Source organism: Mastomys coucha, unplaced genomic scaffold (assembly GCF_008632895.1).
Source record: "Mastomys coucha isolate ucsf_1 unplaced genomic scaffold, UCSF_Mcou_1 pScaffold18, whole genome shotgun sequence".
NCBI lineage: Eukaryota > Metazoa > Chordata > Mammalia > Rodentia > Muridae > Mastomys > Mastomys coucha.
In genome coordinates, this window is record NW_022196900.1 from 91,812,683 (window position 1) to 91,825,809 (window position 13,127).

Genomic DNA, 13,127 nt, shown 5'->3' on the forward strand with positions numbered 1-13,127 from the left:
TTGAACTCAGAAATCCGCCTGCCTCTGCCTCCCAAGTGCTGGGATTAAAGGCGTGTGCCATCACTGCCTGGCTAACCCCTTTCTTTTCTTTCTCTCTCCCTCTCTCTCTTTTTCTGAGACAGGATCTCTCTACATAGCCTGGAACTCACTATAGTGAAACTCCCTCTGTAGACCAGGCTGGCCTCCACCTCAGGATTCCCCTGCCTCCGTCTTGCACGTGCTGGGATTAAGCCTGTACATGCTGAGCGCTAGATAAGATTGTTGTTTTGGCTTTGTTTTTTGAGACAGGGTTTCTCTGTGTAGCCCTGGCTGCCCTGGAACTCACTCTGTAGACCAGGCTGGCCTCGAATCCTGAGATCCTCCTGCCTCTGCCTCCCAAATGCTGGGATTAAAACATGTGCCACCATCTAGCCTAGATAATTTTTTTTAGCAGAATATTTTCCATCAGTGATTGTTTGAACTTGGAAATGCTACATTCATTGATAGATACAGAGGGCTGGGTTCAATACATGTGCTTTCTCACACAAAAAATCATCTCTAATATGAAATTCAGAGCTCTTAAAAAAAGAGAAAGCAAGAGGCATACTTCAGATTCTAAACTGGGGCTGAACTGGGCAAAGAAACTGCAAAGCAAGCAAGCTAGCTAGCTAGCTGCAAAGAAACCCCCTGTGACTGACCATGCCCCTCCCTGCTCCTCCCCACCCTACACCCACAGCACAAGCTCTCATCTCCAGGCTGGAGCCTGAGTACCCTCCACCCCCAAGCCCAGTACAGCTGACTGCCGCCCTTTGCTCAGAAGCCCTAGAACTGCACCCCATAAGAGGAAGCTCCCACCTGGCTTCACAGTGCTCTTCAGGAAGGCCCAGCATCCACCTCCCAGCCCAGGGTTCTTGACCTGGGCCCTGACAGCCCGAGAGTCAGTCATACAGAATGCCTGTTGCTCTCCCTTGCCTCGCACTGTCTAACTAGTCTCAATGTACATAGTTTCCTCTGGCTGAAGAGTTCTTTCTTTGCTGAAGTTCTAATTCTCACAGGTCTTCCTCAAGGCCACATGTCCCTATGAGAGACTTACTGAACCTGGCTATGAACCTGTGTCCTTGACACCTCAACGGACTACAGGACTGTCCACCCTGGGACTCAGACGCTGCATAATGCACACTGTATCCCCAACCTAATCGGCAAGGAGCCTTACTCTGCAGGCGTTTGCGCATGTATCCAGCTCTGCCCCTGAGACACTGGAAGGAAGCCCAGCCTGGGCTACAGAGTGAGAACTGCTCTCACTGAAAGGGAAATTCTTTGCATACAGAACATTTAAAGGTTGAGCCAGGAAGGGTGGCTTCTGCCTGTAATCCAGCTCAGGAGGCTGAGGAGGATTGCCCAGATGTCAGCCTGGGCCACACGCATACACTTTGTAAGTAAATAATAAGTAATTTAAGAGGTAATCCATTTTTCCTTTCAAACCATAAAGAGCAATACAAACCATGTATTGCTAATAGCTTTTCCTCATAGCCTCATAGTCCCAATACACGCCCCAGAAAAAAGCTGAACTGCATCTTTAGCGAGTGCAGGTAGAAGCCAGATTTTTTTAAAAAAGCCCTTGGAGGCTGGGCAGGGTGACACACCCTATGACATATCCTAGCATTCAGCAGATAGAACTGGAGGCTCACTGGAAGTCCCAGGCCAGCCTGGGCCACACAGCCAATCCCAGGACATCCTGTGCCACACAGCCAATCCAAGGTCAGCCTGTGCTACACAGCCAATCCAAGGCCAGCCTGTGCACACAGCCAATCCCAGGCCAGCCTGTGCTACACAGCCAATCCCAGACCAGCCTGGGCCACACAGCCAATCCCAGGCCAGCTTGGGCCGCACAGCCAATCCCAGGCCAGCCTGGGCCACACAGCTAGTTCCTCCTGGGCTACAAAGCCTTATGTTAAACAACAGTAGCATGTTGGGTAAAGGCAGAATAAGAAGAGGGAGGCAAGGTACCCAAGAGCGGCATCATGTCATGTACACAAATAAAATGTACTAATGAGACACATTCTGTATATTTAGTATCTTCAAGTAAAACATTTTAAAAGCTTCTTTTCAATTACAGTCTCCAAAACTCAATGAATAAATGAATAAAAAGCACATTCTTTGCGCCTTGATTCAGAGCTCACTAGAAGCTGATGCTCAAGTGCTGTGGGAGAACGGGCTCAGAACTATGCCTGTCGGTGGCATACCGAGACTCTCCTAAGACACAGTGAGGGGGCCAGCGTGGAGTTCCCTGAGCATGTCATGTCACAGGCTCAGGGGCCAGAGCCATCTTCGCAGGGTCAGGGTGTGCACCTACCTTCTGCTCTTGGACCTCAAACACCGCTTCATGGACACTGCAAGCAAAAAGCGAGGTGGGCAGGTCGCTTAGGTCCATCATCTCTTCCAGTTCGTCCTCATTTTCACCGAAGACCATCTCCTCCTCCTCCTCCTGGTCACTGCTACAGAGGTCTGACTGGCTGTCATTCCAAGACTTGAGGCTGTCTCGGAGCATCTTCTCTGTGGGTAAAGGGCTAGGATGCCTGCCAGATACTGCTTAAAAACAACAACACAAAATGTGAAGGCTTTATAATGTGGCACTCAATCTATTTCTCAAGACAGCAATTCATCAAGCAAAACGATGTAATCCAGGGAAGATCAATCAGCATTTAAGTTAGCTCTAGCTCTCATGAGTGAGTTTCCTGCCTACAAATCTGATTTGCTTAGCAGATTTCACGGGACAATGAAATACGAAGCAGCAAAAACAGCAAGTGCTTTCTCGTGAAAGCAGGGCGAAAAGGGTAATGGGAGTGATCATGTCAACATGTCCTTGAGTTTACAAGCAGAGACAGGGAAGGTGGGAGCCAGCGCGGCCTTCACATATTTGTTTTGGGTTTTAGGTGGCAAACACTGGAAGTGGCCCAGCTGAAGCACACCCACACGATCTGCTCACCATCTGCACCCTGAGACGCCGTCTGTAAGGCTCTGCCTTTCTTATCCAGCCTGGGTTTTCTGAGAAGAGACTCCTAGGTAATTAAGGCGCTTAGACTCCCCGAGCTCACTTTAAAAGGTGTTCATGAACACACAATGCAAGCACATAAAGCACACAACTTAAGCTGGGAGACAATCCAGGGGATGCACTTCTGAATGTTTAGACATCGTGCACTAAGTCAGAGGCCTAGAGCTGATACTGTTCCTCTGTAAAATCCTGGGACAGATTCTGCCTGTGTCTGGCTCTTCAGAGAACCACGACGCACTCATCACACAGCGGCCCTTTGGACACGACATATTTCAAGATGGTGGCACGGGACTGAAGAAAGCCCAGGGCTGGCAGGGACACTTGAGTGGTCATGGTTTTTATGACTGCCCTTCTGTGTTCACCTTCATTTGGAAGGTCACAAGGCTGTGGACATAAGACTACACGTCCTACTGGTTATTTACTATGGGATAAAGATAGCAGAGTTTCTAATTCCATAGCACCCAAGACAATCTTTTTTTTTATTTTATTTTTTTTAAAAATAAGCATCTCTACTTGTTTCTGTCACTATCTGGGCACCTACTGCTGGGCACTGAGGACAGTGGGGCAAATGGTTCTCCCGGAGGCCAGCCAGTCACCTTCCTCAATGGGCCTCATCCTCCTGTCCTCTTATCCTATTGTCTACTACACTTTCGGATTCTCCAATGCTCCTCTTCCATGGCACACAAGCCTGTTCATGTTGGGGTCCCCACCATCTGCTCTACCTTGCCTCCTCCTCCTCCTGCTTCTCTTCCTGCCCACTTCCTAGAGAGAATGAGTTAGTTCATTCACCTAAGCTTGTCTCCTCTGCCACACTCACTCCACGGCTTAGTCTCATGAGCTGGCTGCCCGTCTCTCTTGGCTTCAACTCCCCTCACTACTGACACGAAGGCCCCTAGGCCCCAGAGCCCACGTTGGCAGTGCACATCCTGACACCCCTGCTTTGGCTCCCAGCCTCTCCACGCAGGCTCTTTTCTTTCTTTCTTTCCTTTTCTTTTTTTTATCTGTCACGCTGCACTTGGTTCTCTCTGGGGTTTCAGCACAGTCCCTTCTGGAGCTGTCAGCATCTTAGTCCTCAGCTTGGCATTCTGTGTCCCCATGTAGCAGTACTACATTGCATTTCACACAATTGCTCCTAAGCCACAAAGCACCAAAGTCATGGGGAAATGAGAACTGGATCTGCAAGGTACTGCAGGGGAAGTATGGAAATACACCAAATCTCCAAGAAATTATGAGCCGCCCCTTGGTGGCTCCGCCCTCTACAACTGACTGCTACCGATCCATAGATGACCTTTCCCCTAGATCTACACTTAGATATTAACCATAAACCTGGGTAGCTCAAGGTCTGACAATGTTTAGCCGATTATTTCAATTACACTGCTGTACCTGAACCTTCAGGTCTGAAGAGAGTCCCCCAGGAGCATGTCTGTCTCACTGTGGGCGTGGTGAGGGGGAGGGTGGATTCTTACTACACTGTGCCCCCAGGAGCACGTCTGTCTCACTGTGGGCATGGTGAGGGAGAGGGTGGATTCTTACAACACTGTGCCCCCAGGAGCACGTCTGTCTCACTGTGGGCATGGTGAGGGAGAGGGTGGATTCTTACAACACTGTGCTCCAGTCTCTGCTCTAAGCTTACACGACTGTTTAAAAATCGTCCCTAGCTACCAGACTTCCCCTGCCTTCAAATTCCCAGGTCCTGTCATAGTTTCTGACTTACAGCTGCTTAGAAAGGGCAGCCGAACAAAAGCCGACAGCACTGAGCTTCATGTCTATGGCCTGTCAGCACGGACAGAATTCCTGTCTATAAGGAATTAGAGATGGGCTTCCAAAGAGGCTGTGGAGGACGTCATCGGGTGAAGAATGGGACGCAGCCCAGCACCGAGCATGAGTGCACAAGTGATGAGCAGAAATGTCTGAAAGCTGTGGTGGTTTAGGAAAGGATGTAGCCAATCCAGTTTATCCTTGAGCAGAGTGGGCTCTCTTTGCAACTTGTCTAGTAGAGGCATTAGCTGTTTCTGGTTTTTGTAATTCCCCATTTATTTATTATTGATTTCCTTTCTTAAAAGATGTGAGAGGGATGGAGAGATGGCTCACAACCATCTGTAATGGGATCTGATGCCACCTTCTGGTGTGTCTGAAGACAGCGACACTATACCCACATACATGAAATAAATAAATCTTAAAAAAAAAAAAAAGAAGATGTGAGAAAGCTGGGCCTGGTGGTCCATGCTTTTAATCCCAGCAGATTAAAGCCATCTTTAATCCCAGGACGCAGAGGCTGGTGGATCTCCAGGAGTTCTTGACCAGTGCCAGGCAGGCGGGGCTCCTTGGGGGCCGGGGGCAGGGAGGAAAGCCAGCCCATTTTCAGCTTACACGTGTACAGCACAAAGGATGGAACCCTTGGCCTTGCTCATGCTAGACCATACTCTACTACTGGACTACAACCTCAGTCCTAGTCTACTCTTGACAATTTATTTGTTTTTTCAAGGTCCTTCCTCCAATATGACAGAGAATGAAGTAAACACAGAGCATAGGGAACAATCCTTCGCTTGATTTAGAATGTTGTATCTTCATTTCCTGTTTTCCCATCTTCAACGCAGGTTAACTTTCTTTTGATACAACTTCAAAAAGAAAGGATAAAAATGGGCTTAGGCATGGTAGCTCACGTCTCTAATCTCAGTACTCAAGAGCCTGAGACAGGAGGACTGCCATGAGTTTCAGGACTGCCACGAATTGAGGTCAGCCTGGGTAACACAGTGAGTTCCAGGCCTGTCTGGGTTTCAGAGAGATACTGTCTCTGACAAAACAACACATCTTTATCTTGAGTTATCCAACAGCCTTTTGAAACTATTTAAAAACTATTTTAAAGTTTACTATAATACAAATACTCCCAAGCCAGCAAGAAAGCAAGTCCCTTTCTTACACAGCAAAAACCATCAATTTAACAACAGTATGATAGTATTGTCTATTTTAGTCTATATTCAAATTTTGTTAATTATCCTAATAATGGCCAAAATAATGATTTTTCTTCCAAAATTACTCATTTATTATGGCACTAAGATGGATTCAGGGCCTTTCACATACTGGGCTCCCTGCCACTGTGCTATTTCCCAGTTCTCTTTTATACCCATCTGTTGAGACAGAGAGACGGGGTCTTGTTAAGTTGTTCAGCCTGGCTCTGGATACCACCACCCCCCTTCCCCCCCCTCCCCGGCTTAGTTAGGCCTAGAAACTTTTTAAAAAACTATTTATTTTTATGTATGTGTGTACACTGTAGCTATCTTCAGACATCAGAAAAGGGCACTGACTCTCACTACAGATGGTTTTGAGCCACCATGTGATTGCTGGGAATTGAACTCAGAACCTGTGAATGAACAGTCAGTGTTCTTAACCACTGAGCCATTTCTCAAGCCCAAAGACCTTTAACTTTTGATCCTCTTGACTCAGCTTCCCCATTAGCTGGGATTACAGGCCTATCCCATGAAGCCCAGATCAAATTAGATGATCATTAAGTAATCTTGTTCCAAGACTTACAAGTTTATAGTCTTAAAAAGGACAGACTGTGCAGATACACAGAACTATGAATACATCTGATCAGTCCTCAAGCATTCCTAGAAGATGTCAGACCTTCATCACCGGAAGTCTGGCCACACAGGACTCTGTTTAGACACACTATTCCATCTGTCTTTTTACCCATCTGTTTCTGGTGGTGGTGTGTGTGTTTGTTGGCGTGATGTTTGTGAGACTCAGAGGACAGCTTTCAGGAGTTGCTTCTTCTACCATGTGGAACACAGGCTGTGTTAGGCTTGGCAGGAAATGCCTCTACCCTTTTGAGCCATCTCACCAAACCTGCCTTGGTTTTGTACTTGGTTCCTCAAGTGCAAAATGTAGATAACAATAATCTTTCACTCAATGAAGATGTTAGGAGAAATAAATGCTAGTATTCAGAGTTAACGCTTCACACATGGCCATGCTAAGCAACTGTTTAACACAAGCCTGATGTGAGCTTCCTCGTTGGTTGAAAGGACTCAACAGTACCAGAACTACTGTTAGAACTGATATTTAGACTAACTACAACATGGAGTGAGAAAGGGAAACTCCATCTGGGTCAGTCACACTATAAAGGGAGAAAAACTCCTAGCAAAGCAGAGAGGATCTCTCAGGAAACTGGGCTCCCACTCCGCCACTGAGCTAGTTTTCTGCTTATAGTGTGAAAAGAGATTTAAAACACACCTAGAAAAGGCCACTAGGCCTTTGTATGAGCCTTACAGAATTTCATGTAACAAAATTTTATGTCATACATTATCAGCCATTACTAGGTAGATATCGGCTAGCTTGATGAAAATACGTGAGTTTTTGGTTGTTGTTTCGATTTTTTGCTTAAAAGCCCACACTGTCAATCACTTTAGAATTTCCTGATGTTCTAAATGCAGTTCAATTTGAAAAGAGAAGTATGGACAGAGATAAGCTAACCTTGGTTTCATGAGGGCAATAAGCAGACACTACAGGGCTGAGGCCACACGGCTCAGAGCTCCAGTCCTTGCCTGGCGTCAGGAGGCCCTGGGTTCTATCCCCAGCACAAAGGTCCTATTCATGATTCCTGCAACTGCTGCTGTGCCGATCAGGGCCTAGCATCCTCTCCAGTGCTGCCGGGCTTGGCTGGCTTCCGGCAAATGTTTCCTCATGCAAACATTACATGAGTGGGAAACCTCCCAGGACTATGACCATCTGCTCTGCTGCATCAGCCCAGGGACAGAGCTAAGCCATCAGGGCTGGACGACGAGCAATTTCAGCTCAGAAGTAAACGGTGAATTCTTTCTCTTCTAGAATCTGTCAAAAAAAATTATCATGTTTCCTAACTCAGGGAACATTCTAATCTCTTAGCCAGATTTGCTTGAAATCGAACTCCTGCCAACACTGGGGTTCTGGTCCACGGTGGTTCCCCTCTCATCTCTCATCAAGCACTCACAGGCAGAACTCTACTACATTTTCTTTCTTTTTTCTTTTTAGTAGTAACAAGAATCAACATGATAAAGTTGGTAGACCATTAATACAAAAATCAGTTTTAAAGATTAGATTTTGGGGGGATAGAGATGGCTTGGCAGTTAAGAGCCTGTACTGCTCTTGCAGAGGACCAGAGTTCAGTTCCTAGTTCCTGCCTCTGGTGGCTCTCAACCACCTGCAACTACAACTCCGTGGGGTCTGATATCTTCTCACCCCGACAGATACATGTGCTCATGTGCATAAACTCACACACAGACACAACTCACAAAACAAATTTTTAAAAGTTATCTTTCCTAATCCCAGCACTTGGGAGGCAGAGGCAGGCAGATCTCTGAGTTCGAGGCCAGCCTGGTCTTCAGAGTGAGTTCCAGGACTGCCAGGGCTATACAGAGAAATCCTGTCTCGAAAAAACCAAAAAAAAAAAAAAAAAAATTACAGTTCTGTATTTTTGAGTGTCTTCAGGACCTAAAGTCACATTATTTTTATTGATAATCTATAATTGTTCCTATCATTGGTGACATTCTTGCTCTATGTGTTAGTATGAGAAAAACAAAATGGAAGCACCATCTGACAGTGCCGTGGAGACTAGCTGACTCTGGTTCGTTTCATGTAACTCAGACCCCTGAGCAGAACCAGTTTACTCCAGGGCAATGTAACCCCAGCTCAATGGCTAGAGAATTTTTTATTTTTCTGTCTTCAAATTGAGGATTGAACCTGGGATGATCTCAAGTGTGCTGGTCAAAAGCTTTGCCATTAAGCCGCATTATTTCAGGCCAAGTTGAGCTTTGTGTAAGTTTTAGGAGCTGGGTGGCAGGTCTGGAGTTCTAAATCATACTATCTTCATGCCGCCCCCCTTTTGGACCCATATTTCCTGTAACATCATGCAGCATTGCTTCTCAAGGGCTAGTGGACACTCCAAGGTTTTAAAAATAAATATCATGATTGAATAGTTTAAAAAAAAATCAAATCTGTGCTCCCCCAAAGCACTAAAACCTCTTCTCTTGGAGACTGGTCCCCAATGAAGCAAACTGTAAAGCTGGAGCGAAGAGAAACAGAATACTGATTTCAACTTTTCATAATCCTCCCACATCCAATGTATTACTAAACACTAATGTGAAATCCCCATCAAAATGAACAACTATGCATGCTGCATGAACACCCAGACTCTGAGACTTGATATGTTCTTAAATTCTGGCTTTTTACTTACTTACGAGTATGTGTGTACCTGTGTGTGTGTGTGTGTGTGTGGTGTGTACATGCATCAGGTGTGTGCATGAGCCCTCAGAGGTCAGACGAGGGAAGGGATCACCTGGAACTGAAGTTACACACCGGTGCCAGGAATCAGATCCCAGTTCTGTGCAAGAGCAGTAGGTGCTCTTAGCAGCGGACATCCCTCCAGTCACACTATTCTGTTAAAATATAGTTATTGAATGTCTGTATGTGTGTTTGACTGGGGCCTCAGCAACGCTCAGGTATAGGTCAGAGGACAACTTGAAGTAGCTGGTTCTCTCCTTCTGCCAAGTGGGACCCTGAGATCTGGGAACTCCCAACTGTCAGGCTTTGCAGCTAAATGTCTGTCTGTACTTGCTGAGCCATCTCACAGGACTAAATATTGATATATTGGACCAGAGGTAATGGCATTGTTAAGATAGGAGGTTTTATTTTGTTTTATTGGACAGGGGCTTATTAAGTAGTCCAGACTTGCCTCCCATTTGCTGGAACTATAAACGTGTGCCACACCCAGTTCTTAAAATAACATTTTAAAGTAATCGCTAATCACAGCTACAGATGGTCAATTACTTCTCTGGCTAACTAGTAGATGAGAGACTTCTACGAAAAGTTCAAGTAAATGTATTGTACTAGATAGCCTTCAATATCGGGACGCAAATATTTTTTTTGTTTTAAACCCTACAATAAAACATTCTACATAATCCTAGTTTGAATCCGAAACATGGACGTGAGCCGCTAGAATCTTAATCCCAAAGGAGATGATGAGATTTCGAACGGAAGCTGGAACCCGGGAACCTGGAAACAGACAGCTATTGAAGGCATAATGGTTCACGAGGAAGCCAACAAGTTTCCAGAAGCCAGGGAAGCAGAGAAGCGCGACGATTCCTGCATCCTGGGGGAGGGGAATAGGGAGGAGAGTGGGGCTTCCACCTGCTGCTACCTCCATTTTACTAGCCACACCTTTCCTGCCCTCGGGGGCAGGTTGGGCCTGACATCTTCCAAAAACTCAAACAGCTGGTGAAGAAATTACTCGTGGCAGAGAAGGGACCTGGGAGCCAGGGGCGTTTTGCAGGACGTCACCCGAAGCTGCTGGGGAAGCTGCTGGGGACCAGGCGGCTGGTCCGTAGCAGCGTCTAGAGGGCCCTGGAGGATCTGGGCAGCTGCTGCTGTAGCTGAGGCTGCTTTAACTTTCAGGGTTCCTGGGGATCCATCACCCAGAGCTGCTGCAAACCTGTTCTGAGCGGCCCGGAATCGGCCCCGCCCTGCGAAGGGGAGACTCACCTGTGCGCTCGAGGGGAGAGGCCTGGGGGCAAGAAGCGCGGCCTGGGACCGACAGACCCTCACCACCCGGAGCCGCCACGCCCTCCACGCCGGCCGCAGCGGCCGCCGGAGCCGGCGACACGGGCGGTGACCTGGGGCCGAGCGAGGTTGCCGCCGTCGCGCGCGCTCCCGGGCCCACGCGCCTCGCGCCCTCCCTGGGTTCCTCGCGCCCTGCGGGCGCGCTGCGCCGGCGCACAGACAGGAGGGCGGGGCTGACAGCTGGGTGGGCGGGACTCGCCGGGCGGTAGGCGGGGCTCCGGGGGGGCGGGCGGGTTCTGCGCGCGCGCAGTTGCCTGCTCCCCTAGGCACTCTGGCTCTGGCTCTGAGTGGCTTGGGCCAGAACCCCTAGGCTGAGGATTTATGTGACATCCAAAACGGGACCTTTGGTGACCCCTTGGTATCCGCCGCCACCCAGAAACCTTTGCTCTCTCTTCTTGCTGACCTCACGTGACAGTGACCGGAACAGCTAGCGGGGGATACTAGGAACCTTCTCAGGGCGGGTTCCTGTGAGCCTCACCCAGGGTAGCCTCCTGGGAACTCAGCACCCGGATGTGCTCGACCGCGCCCCGCAGCCCCCGTCGCCCAGTAGAGGCGATGGCGACGTGGCCCGCTGTGGGTGTCACCAGGTGTGTGACTGCACGCGCCCCACCCCTCTCTCCATTGCCCCCAGCACAGATATGCAATATTAATGATATTTGCCTTTGCCTTTCCACCCAGTCTTGCTTGTCTCCCTTGGAGATAATGGAACATTAATTTTGCCTAGGTCGGGGTTTATGCGAGTAATAGCGCCGAAGCTGGCCGGCATTTTAATTTTAATTACTGTTGCAGAGACCAGCCTGTCAGGGAGTTGTGCCTTCCTCCAGCTTACAAACTGGGTGAACGGTATAGAGCTATAGAACTTCTCTCAGCTCTAGCTAGAAGAAATCTGCTCTGGAGCCGGGTGGTATGGCTCCAGCACTCAGGGTGCTTGGTCCCAAGCCGGGACCCAAGTGATGGAAAGAGAGAACGAACTCCTGCAAGTGTTCTGTGACTTCCAAGTAATAAACAAATAATAGATAGAAAATCAGCTTTTATCACTTGCTCAAGACCCTTCGTAGGACAAATGAAACAAGGGGGTCAAAGGAAGGACACAGTGTTGTCACCCACTGAGAGTCATGGACACAAAATGCAGGGCATGGCATCCTCATCAGGGTGGCTCCCAAAATGTCCCCAGCAGGGTCACAGAGTTGTATCCCTTTTGCTTTAGGAAGTTGCTGCAGCTTTCCACCCAGAGGTTCCAGATCAAACTTGACTTCACATGCTAAGTTCTTCACTTTTTTTTTTTAATCAAAGAATTATGGAGAGTGACTTCTATACTCACACCAGGAAACATGGAAATGTTTCCCCCTCTGAAGTTCTCTGAACACAGTTTCTGAGATGACTCAGTTGGTTAAATATTGGGTTCAGTGAGAGACTGTGTCTCAAAATAAGTAATAAAAAGTAAATGGGGGACAGTTGAGGAAGACACCCAAGATCAATTTCTGACTCCCACAGTCATATGGGCACGAGCATCCGTGCACACCTCTATATGTGTGTGTACGCATGCACATGCACACATACCGACACAGACATGTATATGTCGCACATACATGATGGAGTTTTAAGTCAGTGTGTCTGGGAACTGCTGCATTCTCTACCCCTGTTCAGGGCTGCGTAAGATCTAGGAGCTTGGGAAGGGCTCTGAGCTATTCTTAGTTAAAAGCCTGGCTCAAGCTTACACACTTTTTTGTGCTAGGGATTGAGCGTGTAAGGGACAGAGATCAAGGACCCTACCAAGAAAGGAGACAGTGGTTGTGAAATGTTACATGTACCAGCGATGTTCTGGCAAGTAGAGGGGGAAGGTACGAGTGTCTGAGGACAGCTTCTGTAGATAGTACAGATGGTAGTCCAACACATGAAGCACACTGGATGACATAACAGGAAAGTCCAAGTCGTGCTGGAGCTGTGGGTCAGCGGGTAAGAGCACTGACTGTGGATCCAAAGGACTCTGGTCCAAGTTCCTAGAAGTACTTGGCAGCTTATAGCTGTCTGAACTATTATTGCCAGGCAGTGGTGGCATATACCTTTAATCCCAGCACTTGGGCTGGGCGGTGGTGGCCCACTTGGGAGGCAGAGGCAGGCAGATTTCTGAGTTCCAGGCCAGGCTGGTCTACAGAGTCCAGGACAGCCAGGGCTACACAGAGAAACCCTGTCTCGAAACAAACAAACAAACAAACAGTCCAAGGCTTCAGGAATGGCTGAACCCAGGGGCTCAAGCTACACCGTTGGCTCTTTGCCTTTTCTCTCCATCTCTTAACTGTTTTCTTCCTCCACGCTACCAGCGTAAATTTCACCCTGTATCTCATGGTGTAGGTTTGATTATGTAGCATCTTTAAATCTCTCTCGAGAGGGGGACGTGGAATATTCTGACAGTCTAGTTCTGGGTCATGCGTTCAATCTCAGGCAGGAGAAGCCGGAGAGGCGGGTCCTCTTGCCAGGAAGTTTCTGCTGGTTCTTCCATCATTGT

General features: G+C 48.0%; 1 protein-coding gene across 5 annotated transcripts in view; it reads right to left on the bottom strand.

Annotated features, from left to right (window-relative positions):
• Rcan3 (RCAN family member 3) overlaps positions 1-10,777 on the bottom strand; it is a 20,532-nt gene extending 9,755 nt beyond the window's left edge. For 3 of the 5 annotated variants that reach the window (XM_031379056.1, XM_031379060.1, XM_031379058.1), the window contains exons 1-2: positions 10,544-10,777; positions 2,333-2,565 (exon numbers count right to left, since the gene is read on the bottom strand). In XM_031379056.1, coding sequence (XP_031234916.1) covers positions 2,333-2,527 — 195 coding nt within the window. In that variant the 5' untranslated portion in view covers positions 2,528-2,565; positions 10,544-10,777. Of the gene's footprint in view, positions 1-2,332; positions 2,569-10,543 lie in introns of all 5 variants that reach the window. The other 2 variants (XM_031379057.1, XM_031379059.1) reach the window with 1 other exon arrangement.
• Between the last annotated feature and the right edge of the window lie 2,350 nt (positions 10,778-13,127).